At 43.0% G+C, this 19265-nt stretch overlaps 1 protein-coding gene across 1 annotated transcript; it reads right to left on the bottom strand.

Annotated features, from left to right (window-relative positions):
* Positions 1–7786: 7786 nt before the first annotated feature.
* On the bottom strand, positions 7787–17870 carry atp5f1e (ATP synthase F1 subunit epsilon). Its single transcript, XM_048549731.2, has 3 exons — positions 17736–17870; positions 14456–14578; positions 7787–7925 (listed from the first exon to the last, which is right to left on the bottom strand). The coding sequence occupies exons 1-3, from the start codon at positions 17765–17767 to the stop codon at positions 7919–7921; spliced, it is 162 nt and encodes a 53-aa protein (XP_048405688.1). The 5' UTR covers positions 17768–17870; the 3' UTR covers positions 7787–7918.
* Positions 17871–19265: the final 1395 nt, after the last annotated feature.

The following is a 19265-nucleotide window of genomic DNA, read 5'->3' as shown; positions in this document are numbered from 1 at the left end:
AAACAACAAAAAGATCACCTAGTGATCTCCAGCTGTACATCGGCCTTAATGAAATTGGACACACCAGAGAAGAATCTCAGTGGATAGGAAATCTGTGATTGAATTCTTAAAACTGGAAACCCTTTGGACTTCAGTTTCAAGATTTTGGCCAACATTTCTTGTCTATCGTTAGGACTGAATTTGGTTGCGATGTTTGGAGGTTTGGACATTTGGCTCATCCCATTCAGCGGGGACAAAAGTATTTAACTCATCGAGCAAGTTGATAATTGATTATCTGATTGGTTCTCAGGATATTTTGTAAATACAGTTGAAGGTTTGGGGGCAGGGGTTTGTAATTGTCATTGTTGTGAATTGTTTTAATCAACTGCCAATGTGTAACAGATATATTTCACATTTCCAATGGCAAGAAGTAGTCAAAACATTCAATTAGCAGACTGGAGAATGAAACTGTGCAGCATTTATCAATTAATGAGGTTCAGAAAAAAAAATCTTCTTTATTAAGCAAATGAAATAAGGCAAATTTAAAACAGAAAATTATTTATTAATTATAGCAATGCTCATTTTTTAAGAAATTGACTGAATCAATTGACCACCAACATCCTGGGTGTTACCTTTGACCAGAAACTTAATTGGACCAGTTATATAAATTCAATGGCTAAAAAAGGGCAGAGGCTGGGAATTCTGTAGTGAGTAACTTACCTCCTGACTCCCTAAGACCTGTTCACTGTCTACAAGGCACAATGATGTGAAGGTGCCGTGTTTTCAAATGAATCTGTTGGTCTATAACCCGGTGTCATGTGGTTTTTGTACAAGGCACAAGTCAGGAGTGCTATGGAATACTCCCCAGTTGCTTGGATGAGTGCAGCTCCAACAATAGTCAAGAAGCTTGACACCAGCCAGGGCAAAGCAGCCCATCTAATAAGCATTTCATCCATCACATGGAACATTCCATCCCTCTACCACCAATGCTCAGCAGCAGCAATGCATACCATCTTCAAGATGCACTGCAGCAACTCACCATGCCTCTTAGTAGTCGTTTGCAAACCTGTGACCTTTAGCATCTAGAAGGACAAAGGCAGCAGAGTCAGAAATCGCACAACACCAGATTATAGTCCAACAGGTTTATTTGAAAACACGAGCATTCAGAGTCTTACTCCTTCTTCAGGTGTTAGTGAGAGATTTAGTATCAGACACAGCATTCATGAGTAAAAAGATCAAAGGATCACACCATTGATGAGGATGTACTAAACAGACTTTAGATGCTGTTAAATCTTTAATCAGTTAGAAAGTTTTTATTGATTAATATGTATATGTAAATCCCTGAATTCTTTTCAAGTCACTGCCCTGAGAGAACTAAAGGTTTTATCAGTGTAAAGAAGCGGTGACATTTTAGGTGAGACAATGCATGTTAGGTGCAAGGCCTTGTTTAGAATCTGTTTGTGTTTTGGTTTGGAGTCAGACTAGTTTTACTTCTAAAGCAGGAACAGCCTCGCTCAGGCACTGCTCGCATTTGGTCAAGCAACAATCCCCTGTCCTCCCAGTTGGCAAATCACCTGTACAGGTTGACCAGTGGGGCACACTGCATGGCAACAGACCACAAGCAAATCAGTATATTCCTTTGGCAGTGGACTTTAAGTGGTGGCAGGGATAATGGTGACAATGGACTTTGCCACCCTGAACATGATTCTGATCAAAATGAGAAGGTGACAAGGTTTGGGTATGCCATTACTCTGCCTCATTAGTTATCCTTCCCACTTTCAGAAGCTATTGTCCTTGCAAATATCCAGATTGAGACATCTGTGGTGGCTACAGTTGTGGAGACATGAGACGGAATAACTTCTTAGGTTGCAGAATTCTTGAAAGACCTCTAGAATTTGGTTGTTGACATTTGGAATTGGTGAATCCGACAAAACGCACGTGCCCAAATTTCAAAACCACCATTCCCTGCCCCTGCCTAGCCCATAAAGTTCTGAATTCTAATCAATGCACTTACTTTAGCACAGAAAACAGTGTAAATGTTAACATTTTCCATTGATTGGGGAGAGGTTGCAGCTAGATTATTCAGGTTTATTTAGTGAACCATATTGAAGAGGAATAGTTTGTTATAAAATTATAATGCCCCCAACACGACCATATGGTATAGTTGAGCCAACAGCATTGATACCTTTAAGAAGAAGCTAATCAGAGAGAAAGGTTGAAGGACATGCTGTTAAACTGAGGTAAACTAGGTGGCAGGAGGCCACATGTATAGCATTAACCCCAGCCTGAATAGTCTGTTTCTGTGCTGAAAATGCTGTTATACGCAACTGAACAATTACGTGATGTTTAAATCATTACTTTTGCAAATTGCTGAGTGTTAATGTGGGATTGTGTGTAGCTTCTCATTATGTGACTGCTTATGACCTATGTTATTTACATAAAGCCTGTTTAAACTATCAATAGATATTTAGTAACTTCAATTCTTTCTGTATAATCAAAGCTGATAAAAGTTCTAACCTTGCCTACACAGCTATTTAAGGCTCATTTGAATAAAATCCCTGCTGTTAATAAGTGTTTTGTAGTTATGGATGTCAGCTCCATGTGATGGTTTCTAATAGCATTGCCAAGTATTGATTATGTCAGGTATAGAGTAAACCTCAACACCATACATACTTTTATTGGTAACTGTATAGCAGAAGAGCACCGCCAAATATGACATGCTGCCTCAGTACATCAATAACCATTCTTACATCAATTATTGCAGTAAAAGTAAAATACTACAGGTGCTAGAAATCTGAAACAAGCTCAGGGAATGCTGGAGAAACTCAACAGGTCTGACAGCAGTTGTGGTGAGAGATAGAAGAAAACAGATTTAATGTTTTGACATTCTTTTGGCATTTGTGTGGCATGAATGTTACTTGCCCCCCCCAAACAGACCAAGCTCAAATGTTGTCCAGGTCTTGCAAAATATAAACACAGACTGCTTCGCTATCCGTGGAGTTGCGAATGATGTTGAACATTGTGCAATCATCAGTGAATATCGCCCACTGCTGACCTTATGAGAAAGTCATTGATGAAGTAGCTGAAGATGGTTGGGCCTAGGACACCACCCTAGGAACTCCTGCAGAGATGTCCTGGTGCTGAGATGACTGATTTCCAAGAACCACAACAGGTACGACTCCAACCAGTAGAAAATTTGCCCCCTTATCTTAATTACTCCAGTTTTACTAACGCTTCTAAATGTCATACTCTGTCAAATACTGCTTTGATATTACTCGCACCTCACCTCTAAAATTCAGCTCTTTTTGTCCATGTTTGAACCAAGGCTGTAATGAGGTCAGGAACTGAGCGGCCCTGGCAGAACCCAAACTGGGCCTCACTGAGCAGATTATTGCTGAGCAGGTGCTGCTTGATAGCACTGTTACTGACACCTTCCATCACTTTACTGACAGTTGAGAGTAGATTGACTGGGGGCAGTAATTGGCTCGGTTAGATTTGCCCTGTTTTTTGTGTCCAGAATATAGCTGGGCAATTTTCCACATTGTCAGGTAGATGCCAGTGTTGTAACTGTACTGGAACAGCTTGGCTAGGGGAGTGGCAAGTCCTAGAGGACAAGACTTCAGTACAATTGCCACTATATGAGGGCGCAATATCCAATGCATCCAACCATTTCTTGATATCACATGGAGTGAATCAAATCGGTTGAAGTCTGACATCGGTCATGCTGGGAGCTACTGGAGAAGGCAGAGATGGAAAAGCCACTCAGCAGTTCTGGTGGAACAGTGGTGTGAATGCTTCAGCCTTAACTATTTTTGGATTGATGTGCTGAGATAACCCCCCCCCCAGTTGAGGATGGAAATATTTGTGGAATTCCTCCTCCTTCAGTGAGTGGTTCGATTGTCCACCACCATTCATGACTGGATGTGGCAGGTCTGATGAGCATAGACCATGCTGTAGCTTTGCCAATTTGACACTGCATTTTAAGTAAGCTTGATGCTGATCCTGTTACTCCAGCTGTAGCCTAACTGACGTTATATACGGTTCCATTGTAACTGCTTTGCTTTCAGATTCAATGCCTTGACTAATAACATTAAATATCCCATTTGCCTTCTTAATCGATCTACCTACCTGTGCAGTTGACTTCACGTATCTACTGACATGGACATTTACATCCCTCTGATCCTCTATACTTCACAGTGTCCGACCACTCAACTTGTACTCTCTTGCCCTAACAACCCTTCAAGCGCTAAACCTCTTCAGTTTTCAGGATTAAATTTCATTTTCAACTGTTCAACGCACCTATACTATTGCTGTTAATTAAGGCTCTCCTCTTCATGGTTTACATCACTTTTGATGCATCTCTGAACTTATTGATCATATTTCCCATATTAATATCTAGATCATTAACATATACCCCAAATAGCAAGGGTCCCAGTACCAATTTGTATGGTATACCATTGGACACAAGCTACCAGTGAGAGAACACACTTTGACCATCACCCTCTCCTTCCTGCCCCTGAGATAATTTTGGATGAAATTTGCCCTGGATCCCATGTGCGTTAAGCTTTTTAACCAGACCTTACTGAAATCCATGTAGAATACATCCAACGCACCATCTTCACTCACGCAAAAGTCATCTCCTCAAAAGATTCAAAGTCCGTGACACAATTTCTCTGACAAAGCTATGGTGACCATCCGTAATTAATCTTTGCCTACAGAACCTTAGAAATGGTACAGCACAGAGTGGGGGCCACCAAGTCTGTCTTGTCCTTGCCAACTGAAAGATGCCAGCTACCCTTTGTAATCCCCATCTTCCTGCATGCTGTCCATAACCCTGCAGGTTACAGCATTTCAGGTGTAGATCCAGGTATAACACAATAGTTCAGTCTTGTGTGACCTTTCACTATAGAAAATCGCATTATAGGGAAATCACTCATTTGTACAGTTGAATGTTTGCATTATCCAAACAGCATCCACTATTCATCAGTCATGTTACAGTCAATTCACATTAATGAAACACGTTATAACAGAAATACCCGTATTTTTTTGAAAGTTTCAGGTCTCTGCCTCCACCACCAACTTAGCTTGAATCTATGATCCCTGGATTTTGAACTATCTGCAAGGGAAACAAGTTCTTCCTGTTTACCCCTCACAATTTTGTATACCTCAATCATGTCACCCCTCAGCCTTCTTTGCTAAGTAAAACAATCCCAACCTCTGCTTACAGCTGTAATTCTCCAGCCTAGGCAACATTTTAGTAAATGTTCTCTGCACTCTCCAGAACAATTACATCCTTCCTATAATGTGGTGACCAGAACTGCATACAATACTCCAATTTTGGCTTCACCAGTGTCTTACACAATTTCATTATTATATCCCTACTTTTGTACTCTATACCTCTGCCAATGAAGGAGAGAATGCCACGTGCCTTCTTTTCAGCTTTATCTAACGTACTGCTACCTTCAGGGATCTGTGGACTTGTATGGCTCCCATTTCATCTACCCCTCGCAGTATATTCCCATTTATTGTGTACTCCGTTTTTGACCTCCCTAAGCGCATTACCTCACACTTAGGGTTGAATAATATCTGCCACTTTCCCGTCCACTTCATCAACCCATCCTTGTCATTTTGGAGCTTACAACTATCCTTTACGTGGCCAATTTTTACATCATCTGCAAATTTCCCAATTATGCTTCCCACATTCAAGTCCATGTGTAAAGCAAACAGCGCAGCTCCTGTGGAACATCACTTGAAACAGCTTGGCATTTACATCACCCATTACCCTTTAACTTCCTGTTACTGAGCCAACTTTGGATCCAAATTGTCACATTTCCCTGGATCCCATGGGCTTTTGGTTTCTTGACCAGAGTACCACGTGGGACCTCATGGAAATGCCTAAAATCCATGTAGACATCCCTCACATTAACATCATCGATCCTCCTTGTCACTTCCTCAATCAAATATGCAAGGCATGACTTTCCCTTAAAGCTACGCTGACAAGTCCATATGTTTTTCTAAGTGACAGCTTATTGGATCTTGAACTCTCTGCAAGGGAAACAAGTTCTTCCGGTCTACCCCTCAGCCTTCTCTGCTAAGAAAAACAATCCCAACCTCTGATTGATTTTTATAGCTCGAGAAGATTTGTAGCTCAGGTTGCAGATGAGGTTATAGATATGCTTGCTGAGCTGGTGGGTTTGGTTGCAAACATTTTATCACCCTGAGAGGTAACATTGTCAGTGCACCTCCAGTGAAGCGTTGGTGTTCTGTCCCACTTGTTATTTATGCGCTTCGGCTTGCTGGGGTGGTTGGTATTACTTCTGGTTCTGTTTCTCAGTGGTTTGTAAACAGGGCCTAATTCAATGCATTTATTGATGGAGTTCCAGTTGGGATACCAGGCCTCTGGGAATTTCCTGGCAGGTCTCTGGCTTGTGCGATTATGGATATGTCATCCCAGTCAAATTTGTGTCCCTCGTTGTTCATGTGTAGTGAGGGAAGTGAGACTTGGTGATTGATTCTTACTTTGATGGTGGACAAATTGTAAGGCTAATTGTTTAGCATATCCTTTGAGAACATTTTAAACAACAGGGCATTAGCGTTCCTCTAGTCCTCCAACACCTCACCTGTATCTAGTGAAGATTGAAAATTATCCTCAGAGCATCTGCTATTTCCTCCTTGAACTTGAAACGTTCAATCTGGTGACTTATCCATTTCCAACAATTCCAACTCCTCTAACACTTCCTCCCATTATGATTTTGTCCAGTATTTCTCGCTGCTCCTCTTAGATCACTATATCACAATCCTTTTCTTTTGTGAATAAAGACAAAAAAATTCATTTAAAATTCTTCCCATATCCACTGCACCTTCCAACCATTTCACTTTGTCTCAAAATAGGTCCCACCTTTTTTAAAAAAAATATTCTTCTGCTGTTTATAGACTGGCAAAAGATCTTTAGGTTTTTGTTTAAATTGCTTTTTCATGTCCTCTTTTGGATTTCCTTATTTATTTTTAGAAATCCTCTCCAAGTGGTGAAAAGTCAAAAAATTTTCCCACAGTTTTTCTCCCACAGATGTTACTCATTTGTCTATAATCTGCTGGCTTCCCACTAGTTTAACCTATTGGTCTACATTCTTGTTAGATCACCTACTTTATGATTACCATATGTCTAAGTTTTAATTCCAGATTTATTCAAGTGTCATTATCTGCTGTGGTGGGATTGAGCCTGTGCTCCGACAGCAATTGCCACGTCTTCTGGATTACCAATCCGAAACAATAATGGACGCTGTGTTAGGCAGGTTTTGGATCTACAAGGGAGTTCAGTTTTATGGGATGCAAGAATGAGAAGTTAGTGCCAAGATCACTGGAAGGTTTGAATAGCCTACTCCTAATGTTATTATAACCCTGCCCTACTCAGACTCCCATAAAGTTGCAATACAAAATAATCAAACTTAGGCCCTACAGTCAATAAGTTGACAGTTGAATGCACAGTAAAGCACTGAACAAATCATTGGTACAGGGACAGTTATTAACAATAAGCAATATCATTGTCTTCTTGTGTCTACTTTAATTGCGTTAGAACTTCAGTTTTCCTTATACAATTCCTCCTCAACCTCCCAGCCACTGTAAAGAATATACAAAATTGTTGCTGTCCCATGACACCAGAGGGGAGTAGAACAGTGATTGTCATTGATTCAAATAGGACATCTTACAACATCCATGAAAGAGGGATCAATGACATTAAGGCATAATATTCCCAGGTTCCAGTCAGCTGACTAAAATTCCTTCACCAGCAAAAAAAAGATCATTTAAATGAGATCCATATTTTTATTTAGTATTTGGTCAACTTTACAGATACGGTCTTCAGGCAAGTTTGTAGGTCCATCTTTCAGGATGATGGGTCAAAGAGTTCTCATATTTAGAAGTTCAGGTCTGTGGAAGTTGCTCAGATCCTAGGATAAATAAAACACTATTAGCACTTAATTGGGGAGGGCTAAATTTAGCAAATTGAGAAGGAATCTAGCCCAGTGGTTGGGAATCCAAAACTGACAGAACAGGACATGAACAAAACAGATTTTGAAGAGGTAATGGTTCACTGCTGAATTAACTTTCCCAATGAAGTTTAAAAGAAAGATACGCAAAGCTACATTTTTCTGAATGACTGAAGATGATCACAGATTCTCAAATGTAAGAAAAGGAAAACAAAAAATGATCAAAATACAACACAGAACCAAATTAGAAGCAATGCACTGAAAGAGACATGAACAGGAATTAGAGAGACAAAGACAAGGTAAGACAAAAGGTTAGAAGATAAATTTAAAGTAAACTCAACTCTAGTAACTTCAAAAATGATCAGGGACAAGAAAGGAGATTGAAGGCATGGCTGAAGTACAGGTGAATAATATGCATCTCCTTTCACTGAAGAAACTGCACTGATGTAGTAATAGAGAATGCAGACACGATTTTGGATTCAATTAAACAGATTGAGAAGAGGCATTTAAAATGTCAATAATCCTCAAAGTTGATGAGTAATCCAGTTCAGATGGGATGCATTTTAGGATTGGAGGATTGCATATGTTAGAATTCGTTGAAGGAGAGAGGAATAAACCTAGCAAGCACAGGTCATTCAACTTAACATCAGTGTAGAAAACTTTTAGAGACAATATCTGGAGCAAAATATACTGTTATTTGAAAGCATTTAATTATATTAAATCCATGCTGGCTTCCATTAAAGGCAAACAACAAAGCTGATTGAGATACTTGAAATAATAGTGTGATGAAAAGTGCACTTGACAAGATACGTATTCAAAAACCATTTATCAAAGTTCTTTCCAGCAAAATGCAACATAATGGGCTTCTAGGAACAATGACAACTAGCTACAAAAACATTTGAAATAAGACAAAAATCAGGAAATAACTGTAAACACAGAACAGTACAGCACAGCACTGGAACAGGCCCTTCAGCCCGTGTCTGTTCTGACCATGATGCCATTCTAAACTAACCCCATCTGCCTGTACATGGTGTGTATCCCTTTATTCTCTGCCTAAATGCCTCTTAAACTTTGCTATCATCTCTGCCTCTACCACCTGCCCTCACAGCATGTTCCAGGCACGTACTACCCTGTTTAAAAATTTGCCTCATATGTCTGTTAAACTTTACCCCCCTCACATAGGTTTAATGTCCCCCAGTATTTTACATTTCCACCCTGGGAAAAAGACTGACTATCCAGTCTAAATATGCCTCTTAATTTCAAACTTCTATCAGATCATCCCTCAGCCTTCCATGCCCTGGCAAAAAGAATTCAAGTGTCAATTGCTCTTTATAGCCAATATACTTCAATCCAGGCAACATCCTGGTAAACCTCTTTTGCACCATCTCCAAAGCCTCCACATCCTTCCTACTGTGTGGCAGCCAAAACTGCACACAATAATTAGTCCATATACTTGTAGTCTTATACAGCTGCAACATTTTATACCTACCAACGTTTATACTCAATGCCCCAATGCTATATGACTTCTTTATCACCTTATCCACTTGTGTTGCCAGATTCAGGGAGCTATAACTTGCTGAACTTTCAGTATATTGGCGCTCCTATAAGCACTGCCATTTACTGTACAATTTTTTTCTTGCATTTGACCTCCCAAAATGCATCACCTCACTTGTCCAGATTAAACTCCATCTGCCATTTCTCCACCCATCTTTCCAACTAACCTATATACTGCTGTAACTTTTCCAACCTTCCTCACAACTCCACTAACTGTCATGTCATCTGCGAGCTTATAATCAGGCCACTTACAAACATCAGAAGTCCCAGCACTGATCCTTGAGAGATACCACTGGTCATAGGTCTCCAGTCAGAAAAATGCCCTTCCACAATTAGCTGCTGTCTATGACCAAGCCAATTTTGTATCCACTTTACCAACTCACTGTGGATTTTATGTAAGTTATTCTTCTAGACCATGAGAGTCCTTGTCAATCCTTCAGATTTGAGAGACCTAAACGCTGGTGTTGCTATAGGGTTCATGTGATGCAATGGCAGCGACCCTACCTCCCAGCCAAGATACTGAGTTGGGAGAGATAATGGGAACTGCAGATGCTGGAGAATCCAAGATAACAAAGTGTGAAGCTGGATGAACACAGCAGGCCAAGCAGCATCTTAGGAGCACAAAAGCTGACGTTTTGGGCCGAGACCCTTCATCAGAGAGGAGGATGGGGAGAGGGTTCTGAAATAAATAGGCTGGGAGGGGGAGGAGGACCGAAGATGGATAGAGGAGAAGATAGGTGGAGAGGCATGGAGGGGATAGGTCAGTCTGGGGAGGACAGACAGGTCAAGGAGGCAGGATGAGGTTAGTAGGTAGGAAATGGAGGTGCGGCTTGAAGTGGGAGCAGGAGATAGGTGAGAGGAAGAGCAGGTTAGGGAGGCGGGGATGACCTGGGCTGGTTTTGGGATGCAGTGTGGGGAGGGGACGAGCTGGGCTGGTTTTGGGATGCAGTGGGGGAAGGGGAGATTTTGAAGCTTGTGAAGTCCACATTGATACCATTGGGCTGCAGGCCACACCACCTCCCTCACCCCCATCCCAGGCCCCAAGATGACTTTCCGTATCAAGCAGATGTTCACCTGCACATCTGCCAATGTGGTATACTGTATCCACTGTACCCGTTGTGGCTTCCTTTACATTGGGGAAACCAAGCAGACGCTTGGGGACTGCTTTGTAGAACACCTCCGCTCGGTTCGCAACAAACAACTGCATCTCCCAGTCACGAACCATTTTAACTCCCCCTCCCATTCCTTAGACGACATGTTCATCCTCAGCTTCCTACAGCGCCATAAGGATGACACCCGTAGGTTGCAGGAACAGCCACTCATATTGCACTTGGGAACCCTGCAGCCTAATGGTATCAATGCAGACTTCACAAGCTTCAAAATCTCCCCTCCACCACCCCCACCCCCCTCCCCACACTGCATTCCAAAACCAGCCCAGCTCATCCCCGCCTCCTGAGCCTGCTCTTCCTCTCACCTATCTCCTGCTCCCACCTCAAGCCGCACCTCCATTTCCTACCTACTAACCTCATCCTGCCTCCTTGACCTGTCTGTCCTCCCCAAACTGACTTATCCCCTCCCTACCTATACTGTTCTCTCCACCTATCTTCTCCTCTATCCATCTTCGGTCCTCCTCCCCCTCCCAGCCTATTTATTTCAGAACCCTCTCCCCATCCCCCTCTCTGATGAAGGGTCTAGGCCCAAAACGTCAGCTTTTGTGCTCCTAAGATGCTGCTTGGCCTGCTGCGTTCATCCAGCTTCACACTTTGTTCTACGGAGTTGGTAGTCCCATTTGTTCGAGGTGTGCAAGATATCTGAACTGATTGATTAGGAAGTATCCACAGTGCTATCCCTCACAGGAGCCAATGGTGCAATTTTACATACCAGCATATTAATGACCTGAATTTGTGTACATAGGATACAATTTCAAAGTTTGATATGAAACTAGGAATATAGCAAGTAATGAGGAATATAGCAAGTAATGAGGAAAACAATAACATATTTCAAGACAGAGAAATGAATATACATATGGCAAAATAAATTCAACATGGGTGTGTGAACTGAGACATTTTGTTCCTAAGAATGTATCAGTTTAAATTGCTTCTTCTCAGTGAGATCAGGGCACAATACTCAGACACCTGGGCACAAACGAGCAATGAAGTTAGAAAAACATGGTGAAAAGACTCTCTGTTTAAAGGATGCTTTATTAAACAGAGTATAAGAGTAAAGAAGCTATGCTTTATCCTGTATAAGATACAAGTAAAGCCTCTGCTGGAGAATTGGAGTCGATTCCAGCACACTTGAGGATTGCCAATGGGTACATAAGAGATTTATTAGAATGGTAGCCAAAATGTTGCTGTGTATGGAAGGTTTGAATTATAAAGAAAGGCTGGATCAGGCTGAGATTCTTTTCCACTGGAGCACAAAGTTGAGAGATGACCTTGTAGAAGTTTATGAAGGTCCTGAGGGGTATAGATAGCATTGATGATGTGTCTTTTCCCTACGATGGGGGATTTCAAGACTAGGGGGCACATTAAGGTGAGAGAAGAGAGATTCAAACAAAAGGACCAGGGCAATTTTAGATTTTTTTAAAAAACACAGGTTTGCATGTAGAACGAATTCCCTGAGGAAGTGGTGGATATGAGCACAATTACAATGTTTAAAAGACATTTGGATAAGTGCACGAATAGAAAGGTTTGGAGAGATAAGGGCCAGAAACAAGCAGGTCCTTTATCCATTTTCACCTTCACTCACTCATCGGCTGAGGGTATTGCTGGCCAGGCAGCATTTATTGTCAATCCCTAATTTCCCAGACAGCAGTTTAGAGCCAACCACGTTGGTCTAGAGTCACATGTAGGCCAGACCAGTTAAGGATAGCAGTTTCCTTCCCGAAAAATGGACTTTTCTAACAATAGGTTCATGGTCATTAGATAATTAATTCCAGACATTTTATTGAATTCAAATTCCACCATCTTCCATGGTGTGCGCGTTGGCGGCACGGGGCGGGGGGGGGGGGGGGGGGGGGGGGGGCGTAGTTTGAACTTGGGTCCCCAAAACATTATCTGAGTCTTTGGATTAACAGTCCAGTGATAATACCACTAGGCCATTGCCTCCCCATACTACAAGGCCATTGCCTCCCCGGGACAAGTTTAGTTTGGGATTATATTCAGCTTGGACTGGTTGGACCAAAAAAGTGTTTCCGTGCCGTATGACTCCATGACTATGGAGATCTTTAGTTACTTGGAAAGATTGAGGCTGGTCTCTTTAATGTGACGTTTGAGCACAGTGAAGAATTTTCCTTAATTCACTTGTGGGATGTGGGCGTTGCTGGCTGGGCTAGCATTTACTGTCTTGAGGTAGTGGTTGAGGGTTTCAATATCTCTATGTATCAATAGATAGATCAGTGACCGAAGGACAAATTTCAGATGACTGGCAAGTACTTGGCTTTACTGGTCAATTCACTGAGTTTAGGAATTGGGAGGTTTTTGGTGACGTACAGGGCATTAGTTAGGTCACTTTTGGAAGAGTGTTTGCAATTCCGGTCTCCTGCTATAGGATGGATGTTGTGAAACTTGAAAAAGAGTTCTGTAAAGATTTACAAGGATGTTGCCAGGGTTGGAGGCGCTGTACAGGCTGGGGCTATTTTCCCTGGAGCAGAGGTTGAGGGGTGACTTTTTAAGATGTTTATAAAATCATGAGGGGCATGGATAGGGTAAACAGACAAGGTGGGGAAGTCCAAAATTAAAGGGCACAGGTTTAAGGTGAGAGGGAAAAGACATAAAAGGGACCAAAACGGCAAGATTTTCATATAGAGGGTGGTGCAAGTATGGAATGAGCTGCTAGAAGTAGAGGCGGCGGCTGGTACAATCACATTTTAAAGGCAGCTGGACAGATACGTGAATAGGGAGGGATATGGGCTAAATGCTGGCAAATGGGACTGGATTTATTTAGGATATCTGGATGACATGGACAAATTGGACCAAACAATCTGTTTCCATGCTGTACTGCCATACGATTAAAGTTTGAGAAGATTTGTAGCTTGAGTTGTGGATGAGGTTGTAGACTTGCTTGCTAAGCCAGTGGGTTTGGTTGCAAACGTTTTGTCACCCTGCTAGGTAGGGCATCAACTGCATTGCTAGTGGTGGCACTAGGAAATACAAAGCCTTCCTGCTGGGGTGTTACCATTGTATAAAACCACTCAGTGATTCAAGTGTTCGTGATAACCTCTGATATAAACGTTGCAAGGTTTAATTCCTGGTCTTTGTCAAATTAGCTAATCTGACAATTACAACTGGTCTCTTCTTTCAGAGTGGTCATAAAAATGCAGTATTTATTGGAGAAATGGGTCTCAGCAAGGCGAACTTGCATGATTCACAAGCGCTGTGGTTACTCAACAGTAAACAGCAGCACTGCCTCTTCAGGCAAGATCTAGGACAGAGTGTGAATCTTTCAGCTTCATGCTTGAAATGGAAGCATTTGTTTGTTTGACAATAGCACCACATTAGACAGATTAGCAAGTTAACAAAACAGGTGATGATATCAATATCTGCCAACATTGCGATCTTTGTCAGCATTTAATACAAATTCACTGAATTTATTATTCTAATACATCGAAACCCACAATCATAGTAGAAGCAACACTGCTTGTAAAACCATAGGAATGGTAATCGGGGACAGTGGATCGTTTTAACATTTCAAAAGGGAGTTCAATACTGACTAGAGTGGGGCTGAGGATTTAATCACACTGCTCACATGCAGAAAAGGAGAGATGGCAGGCCAAATGGATGGTTTTTGGCTGCAATATTGTATGACTCAAATGTTTTTGTAAACAACGTGTATTTTTACAGAAGTTCAGGCTCAGTATTTTGCTTTTGAAAACAAGAATGCCAGAGAATTCTACCAAACCCAAAAACAGGAGTAGAACACAGTACAGTACTTACGCACTCTCTTTCGGCTTGTGGACTCTGACATTTACTTCTGCTGCTTTCTTGGCCTCCGTTTGGAGCTGGGGTTTTAAAGCAGCCCTCACAGCTTGTGCACAGATTCGAGAATACTGAATATAACTGGAGGAGGCAAGATAATAAAACCATCCTTGAAATTCCGGTTGAGTCATGATTCAAGGGCTAGGCCAAACAAAGCTTTACAAACAAATCCAAGTGCTCCCAAGTGATGGTCTGTGTAGGGCTAATCATTGTAATCTTTTACAAAACACCAGAAGTTGCTGGAAAAACTCAATGAGACCAGAAGCATTTGTGAAGAGTTAACATTTTGGAGCCAGTGACCCCTCCCCACTATGTCAGTTTATATGCACAAGACAGGCAGGATGAAGTAGGGAGTAAACGATAGGATAAAGGATAGAGCTCAAAGAGACAGAAGAATAGTTTGGCAGAAAGTAGTAGATAACGATCTGGCCAGTAGGGTGAATAGCTGGTAATGTGGGCTGTTAGTGGCAGGCTAGGTGATAACAAGGCCTTACGTGTGGACTAGGACATGGGAAGAGTTTAGGCCCTAAAATACATGGAACAGTCCCTCTTCCGTACCTACGCTGGCCCTAAAGCCCACCTCTTCCTCCGTTACATTGATGACTGTATCGGCGCCACGTCTTGCTCCCACGAGGAGCTCAAACAGTTCATTCACTTCACCAACACCTTCCACCTCAACCTTAAGTTCACCCTGGACCATCTCTAACACCTCTCTGTCCTTCCTGGACCCCTCTGTCTCCATCTCGGGCAAGTGATATCTAGAAACCGATATCCATTTCAAGGCCACCGACTCCCATAGCTACCTAGAATACACTTACTCCCACCCACCTTCCTGCAAAAAAATGCCACCCCCTATTCCCACTTCCTTCATCTCCACCACATCTGATCCCAGGATGAGGCATTCCACTCCTGTACATCTCAGATGTCCTCATTCTTCAAGGACCACAACTTCCCCCCCGCAGTAGTCGAGAACACCCTCGACTGTGTCTCCCACATTTCCCGTAACTCATCCTTCACACCCCCACCCTGCAATAACAACCAAAAGAAAATCCCCCTCGTCCTCACATTAACACCCCACCAACCTCCGGATCCAATGCATCATCCACCAAAACTTCCGCCATCTGCAATCCGACATCACCAAAAACATTTTTCCCTCCCCACCCTTATCCACTTTCCAGATGGACCACTCTCTCCGTGACTCCCTTGTCCGCTCCACACTCCCCTCCAGCCCCACGACACCTGGCACTTTCCCCTGCAACCACACGAAGTGCTACACCTGCCCCCACACTTTGCCCCTCACCACTATCCCAGGCCCCAAGAAGACACTCCACATCAAGATGTTCACCTGCACATTTGCTAATGTGGTATACCGCATCTGCTGCTCCCACTGTGGGCTCGTCCACATCAGGGAAACCAAGCGGAGGCTTGGGGACTGCTTTGCAGAACACCTACACTCTGTTTGCACTAAACAACTACACCTCCCAGTCGCGAACCATTTCAACACACCCTCGCATTCCACAGACGACATGTCCATCCTGGGCCACCTGCAGTGCCACAATGTTTCCTGAAGGTTGCAGGAACAGCAACTCATATTCCACTTGGGAACCCTGCAGCCCAATGGTATCAATGTGGACTTCACAAGTTTCAAAATCTCCCCTCCCCCCACCGCATCCCAAAACCAGCCAAATTCATCCCTACCTTCCTAACCTGTTTTTCCTCTCACCCATCCCTTCCTCCCACCTCAAGCCCTACCTAGTAACCTCCACCCTGGACTGACCTATCACCTCCCTATCTTCCCACCTACACTCACTTTCACTGGCTCCATCCCCACCTCCTTGACCGGTCTGTGTCCTCTATCCATCTTCAATCCACCTTCCCACTCTCCCTATTTATTTCAGAATCCTCTTCCCATCCCCCTTATCTGATGAAGGGTCTAGGCCCAAAATGTCAACTTTTGTGCTCCTAAGATGCTGCTTTGCCTGCTGCATTCATCCAGCTCCACACTTTGTCATCTTGGATTCTGGGAAGCGCAGGTGAAGTTTTGTTCACCTCACCAGACAAAGAAACAGCACTCCAAAAGTTTGCGATTTCAAATAAACCTTTTGGATAATAACCTGGTTTCATATGATAGAATCTTCTGTTCTCTTGATACCATTTTCCAGAAAGTTAATATTGCCCATCGCAGCAGCTTACTGTTTCTTATATAGAGCCAGCTTCCAAGCTTCAGTGGCTGTTATTAGCAACTTGACACTGGCTGGGTTTGAATCAATATAACCAGAACAGGTCATAATTATAACCAAAATATCAAGGACCTCTGTCCACTAAATACTGATTGAGCAGATGGTGTAAAGAAACAAATAGTTTGAGGCAGCACGGTGGCTCAGTGGTTAGCATTGCTGCTTCACAGCGCCAGCAACCTGGGTTCGATTCCACACTCAGGCGACTGTCTGTGTGGAGTTTGCATGTTCTCCCCTCATCTGAATGGGTTTCCACCAGGTGCTCCTGTTTCCTCCTACAGTCCAAAGATGTGCAGGTTAGGTGGTTTCACCATGCTAAATTGCCCATAGGGATCAGGGATGTGTAGATTATGTGGATTATAGGGGTATGGGTCTGGGTGGGATATAGGTCCAGCGTTGGGCCAAACAGCTGGTTTCCAAACTGCAGGGACTCTATGATTCTATGCAAGTGCACTGCTCCAAATACAAAATATTCTAACATCTTAGTTTTTAAAAAAAATAATAATAATCAACGCATGATTCGGTCTAGGCACATGGTGCAGAACTCAGACAAGCCTTCCGAGCAAGGTCAAGGTCAGTATTATCGTCAAGAAAACACTGGAAAGTCCAAATCAAAAAAAACACGACAGCACACAGACGCTATCAAAACCATGGAACAGACTCCATAAAATCTGTGTAGCTGGAGGAACACAGCAGGCCAGGCAGCATCAGATGAGCAGGATCTTGCTGTAAGCCTCCAGCTCCAGCAGTTCTTACTATCTCTTCAGAAAATCTGCCCGTGTTAACTACGACTGCTTACAGCCTCTGTCACTGACAATCCGAAGGTGCTGCCCCCTCAGGGTGTAACCTGCTCTGGTGACCGTCTAATGTCGGGCTCCCACTGATTCATTGACCGGGTCACTGCAGCGCTATCAGGCTCAGGCTCAGGAACACCGAGTCATCCAGTCCAGGCACCTCATCCCTCACCGGAACCGCAGCTATACCCGGGACCACAGCTTTACCTCAAGCCGGCCTGCCTCCAGAACGCCACCATCTTGCCCCGTTCCCGTCTCCGCTTCAGACAAGATGGCGCCGCGCCGCCCAGCCAATGAGCTGCAGGGAACCGGGATCAACCAATCATCGAACAGATATGCGGCACAATGTTCCAATCAAGCGCTAGTTCTGCGGCAACGGTAGCTCATCAGCGGTGAGGAGACATCCAACCAATCGCAGTTGGAGGCATATAATCCAATCATGGAACAGAATCTCAGGTCACCCTGGAGTCTGCTCCAATCAGAGTGCGGATTCTGACTTCTGATCACTGACCCATTCCCACCGTGACTTTATAGTATTTAGGGGATGGGTTGTACAATTTTTAAAAATTATATAATTTTAAAAGAAAGGCATTAAAGTGCAAAAGTTATGAACAGGTTATAAAATAAGAGGGATACAATCTGCCAACAACCAGATGGCCATAATGGTGCCATAATGGTGATATGTGACTGTGTCCAGTCTCATTCTGAGAACAATGAGTCATGTCTTAGATTTTACATATTTTTCTCATTACTATGTTGTCCGCAGCGATATCATCTAAACAATACATCTTATTTCAAATGTTCACCCAACTACACCTCAACACCAGCACCCCTCTTCATCTATTTGCTCCCACGAACATTTCACAGTACTGAATAGGCAACAATGTCAAATGTTAGAAGAACTGAAGCCCTTATTTTCAATTACCGTCACAAACTCCATTTCACAGACAACAACATCATCCCTACCTCTGGAAATGCATGTAGGAAGAATAAATAAGTTATAAGTAAGTAAGAAATAGTACATTTGCACATGACACCAAAATTGGAAGTGTAGTGTACAGTGAAGAAGGTTACCTCAGGAAATAACAGGACCTTGATCACTTGGGCTGAGGAGTAGCAGATGGAGTTTAATTTAGATAAATGTGAGGTGTTGCATCTTGGCAACGCAAATCAGGGTAGGACTGATACACTTAATAATAGGGTCTTGGAGAGTGTTGCTGAACAAAGAGACCTTGGGGTGCAGGTACATGTTCCTTGAAGTTGGAGTCACAGGTGGACAGGATAGTGAAGAAAGTGTTTGGTCCACTTGTCCTTATTGGTCATTGCATTGAGTATAGGAGTTGGGATGTCATGTTGCAGCTGTCCAGGACATTGGTTAGTCCACCTTTGAAAAACTATGTTCAGTTCGTCTCCCGACTGGAGGAAAGATGTTGTTTAACTTGAGAGGGTCCAGAAAAGATTTACAAGGATGTTGCAATGATTGAATGAAAGGCAGAGGCTGAGGCCGTTTTCCCTGGAGCGCCGGAAGCTGAGTGGCAACCTTACAGAGGTTTACAAAATCATGAGGGCCATGAGGGGAAAGACTTAAAAGGACCCAAGAGGCAACTTTTTTGCACAGACTGTGGTGCATGTATGGAATGAGCTGCCAGAGGAAGTGGAGGAGGCTGGTATGATTACAACATTTAAAAGGCATCTGGATGGGTACACGAATAGGAAGGGTTCAGAGGGAGAGATAAT

This window comes from Stegostoma tigrinum, chromosome 19 (genome assembly GCF_030684315.1).
Source record: "Stegostoma tigrinum isolate sSteTig4 chromosome 19, sSteTig4.hap1, whole genome shotgun sequence".
Classification (NCBI taxonomy): domain Eukaryota; kingdom Metazoa; phylum Chordata; class Chondrichthyes; order Orectolobiformes; family Stegostomatidae; genus Stegostoma; species Stegostoma tigrinum.
Note: the sequence above shows the minus strand (reverse complement) of the source record. Positions and strands in the feature narration are given on the sequence as shown.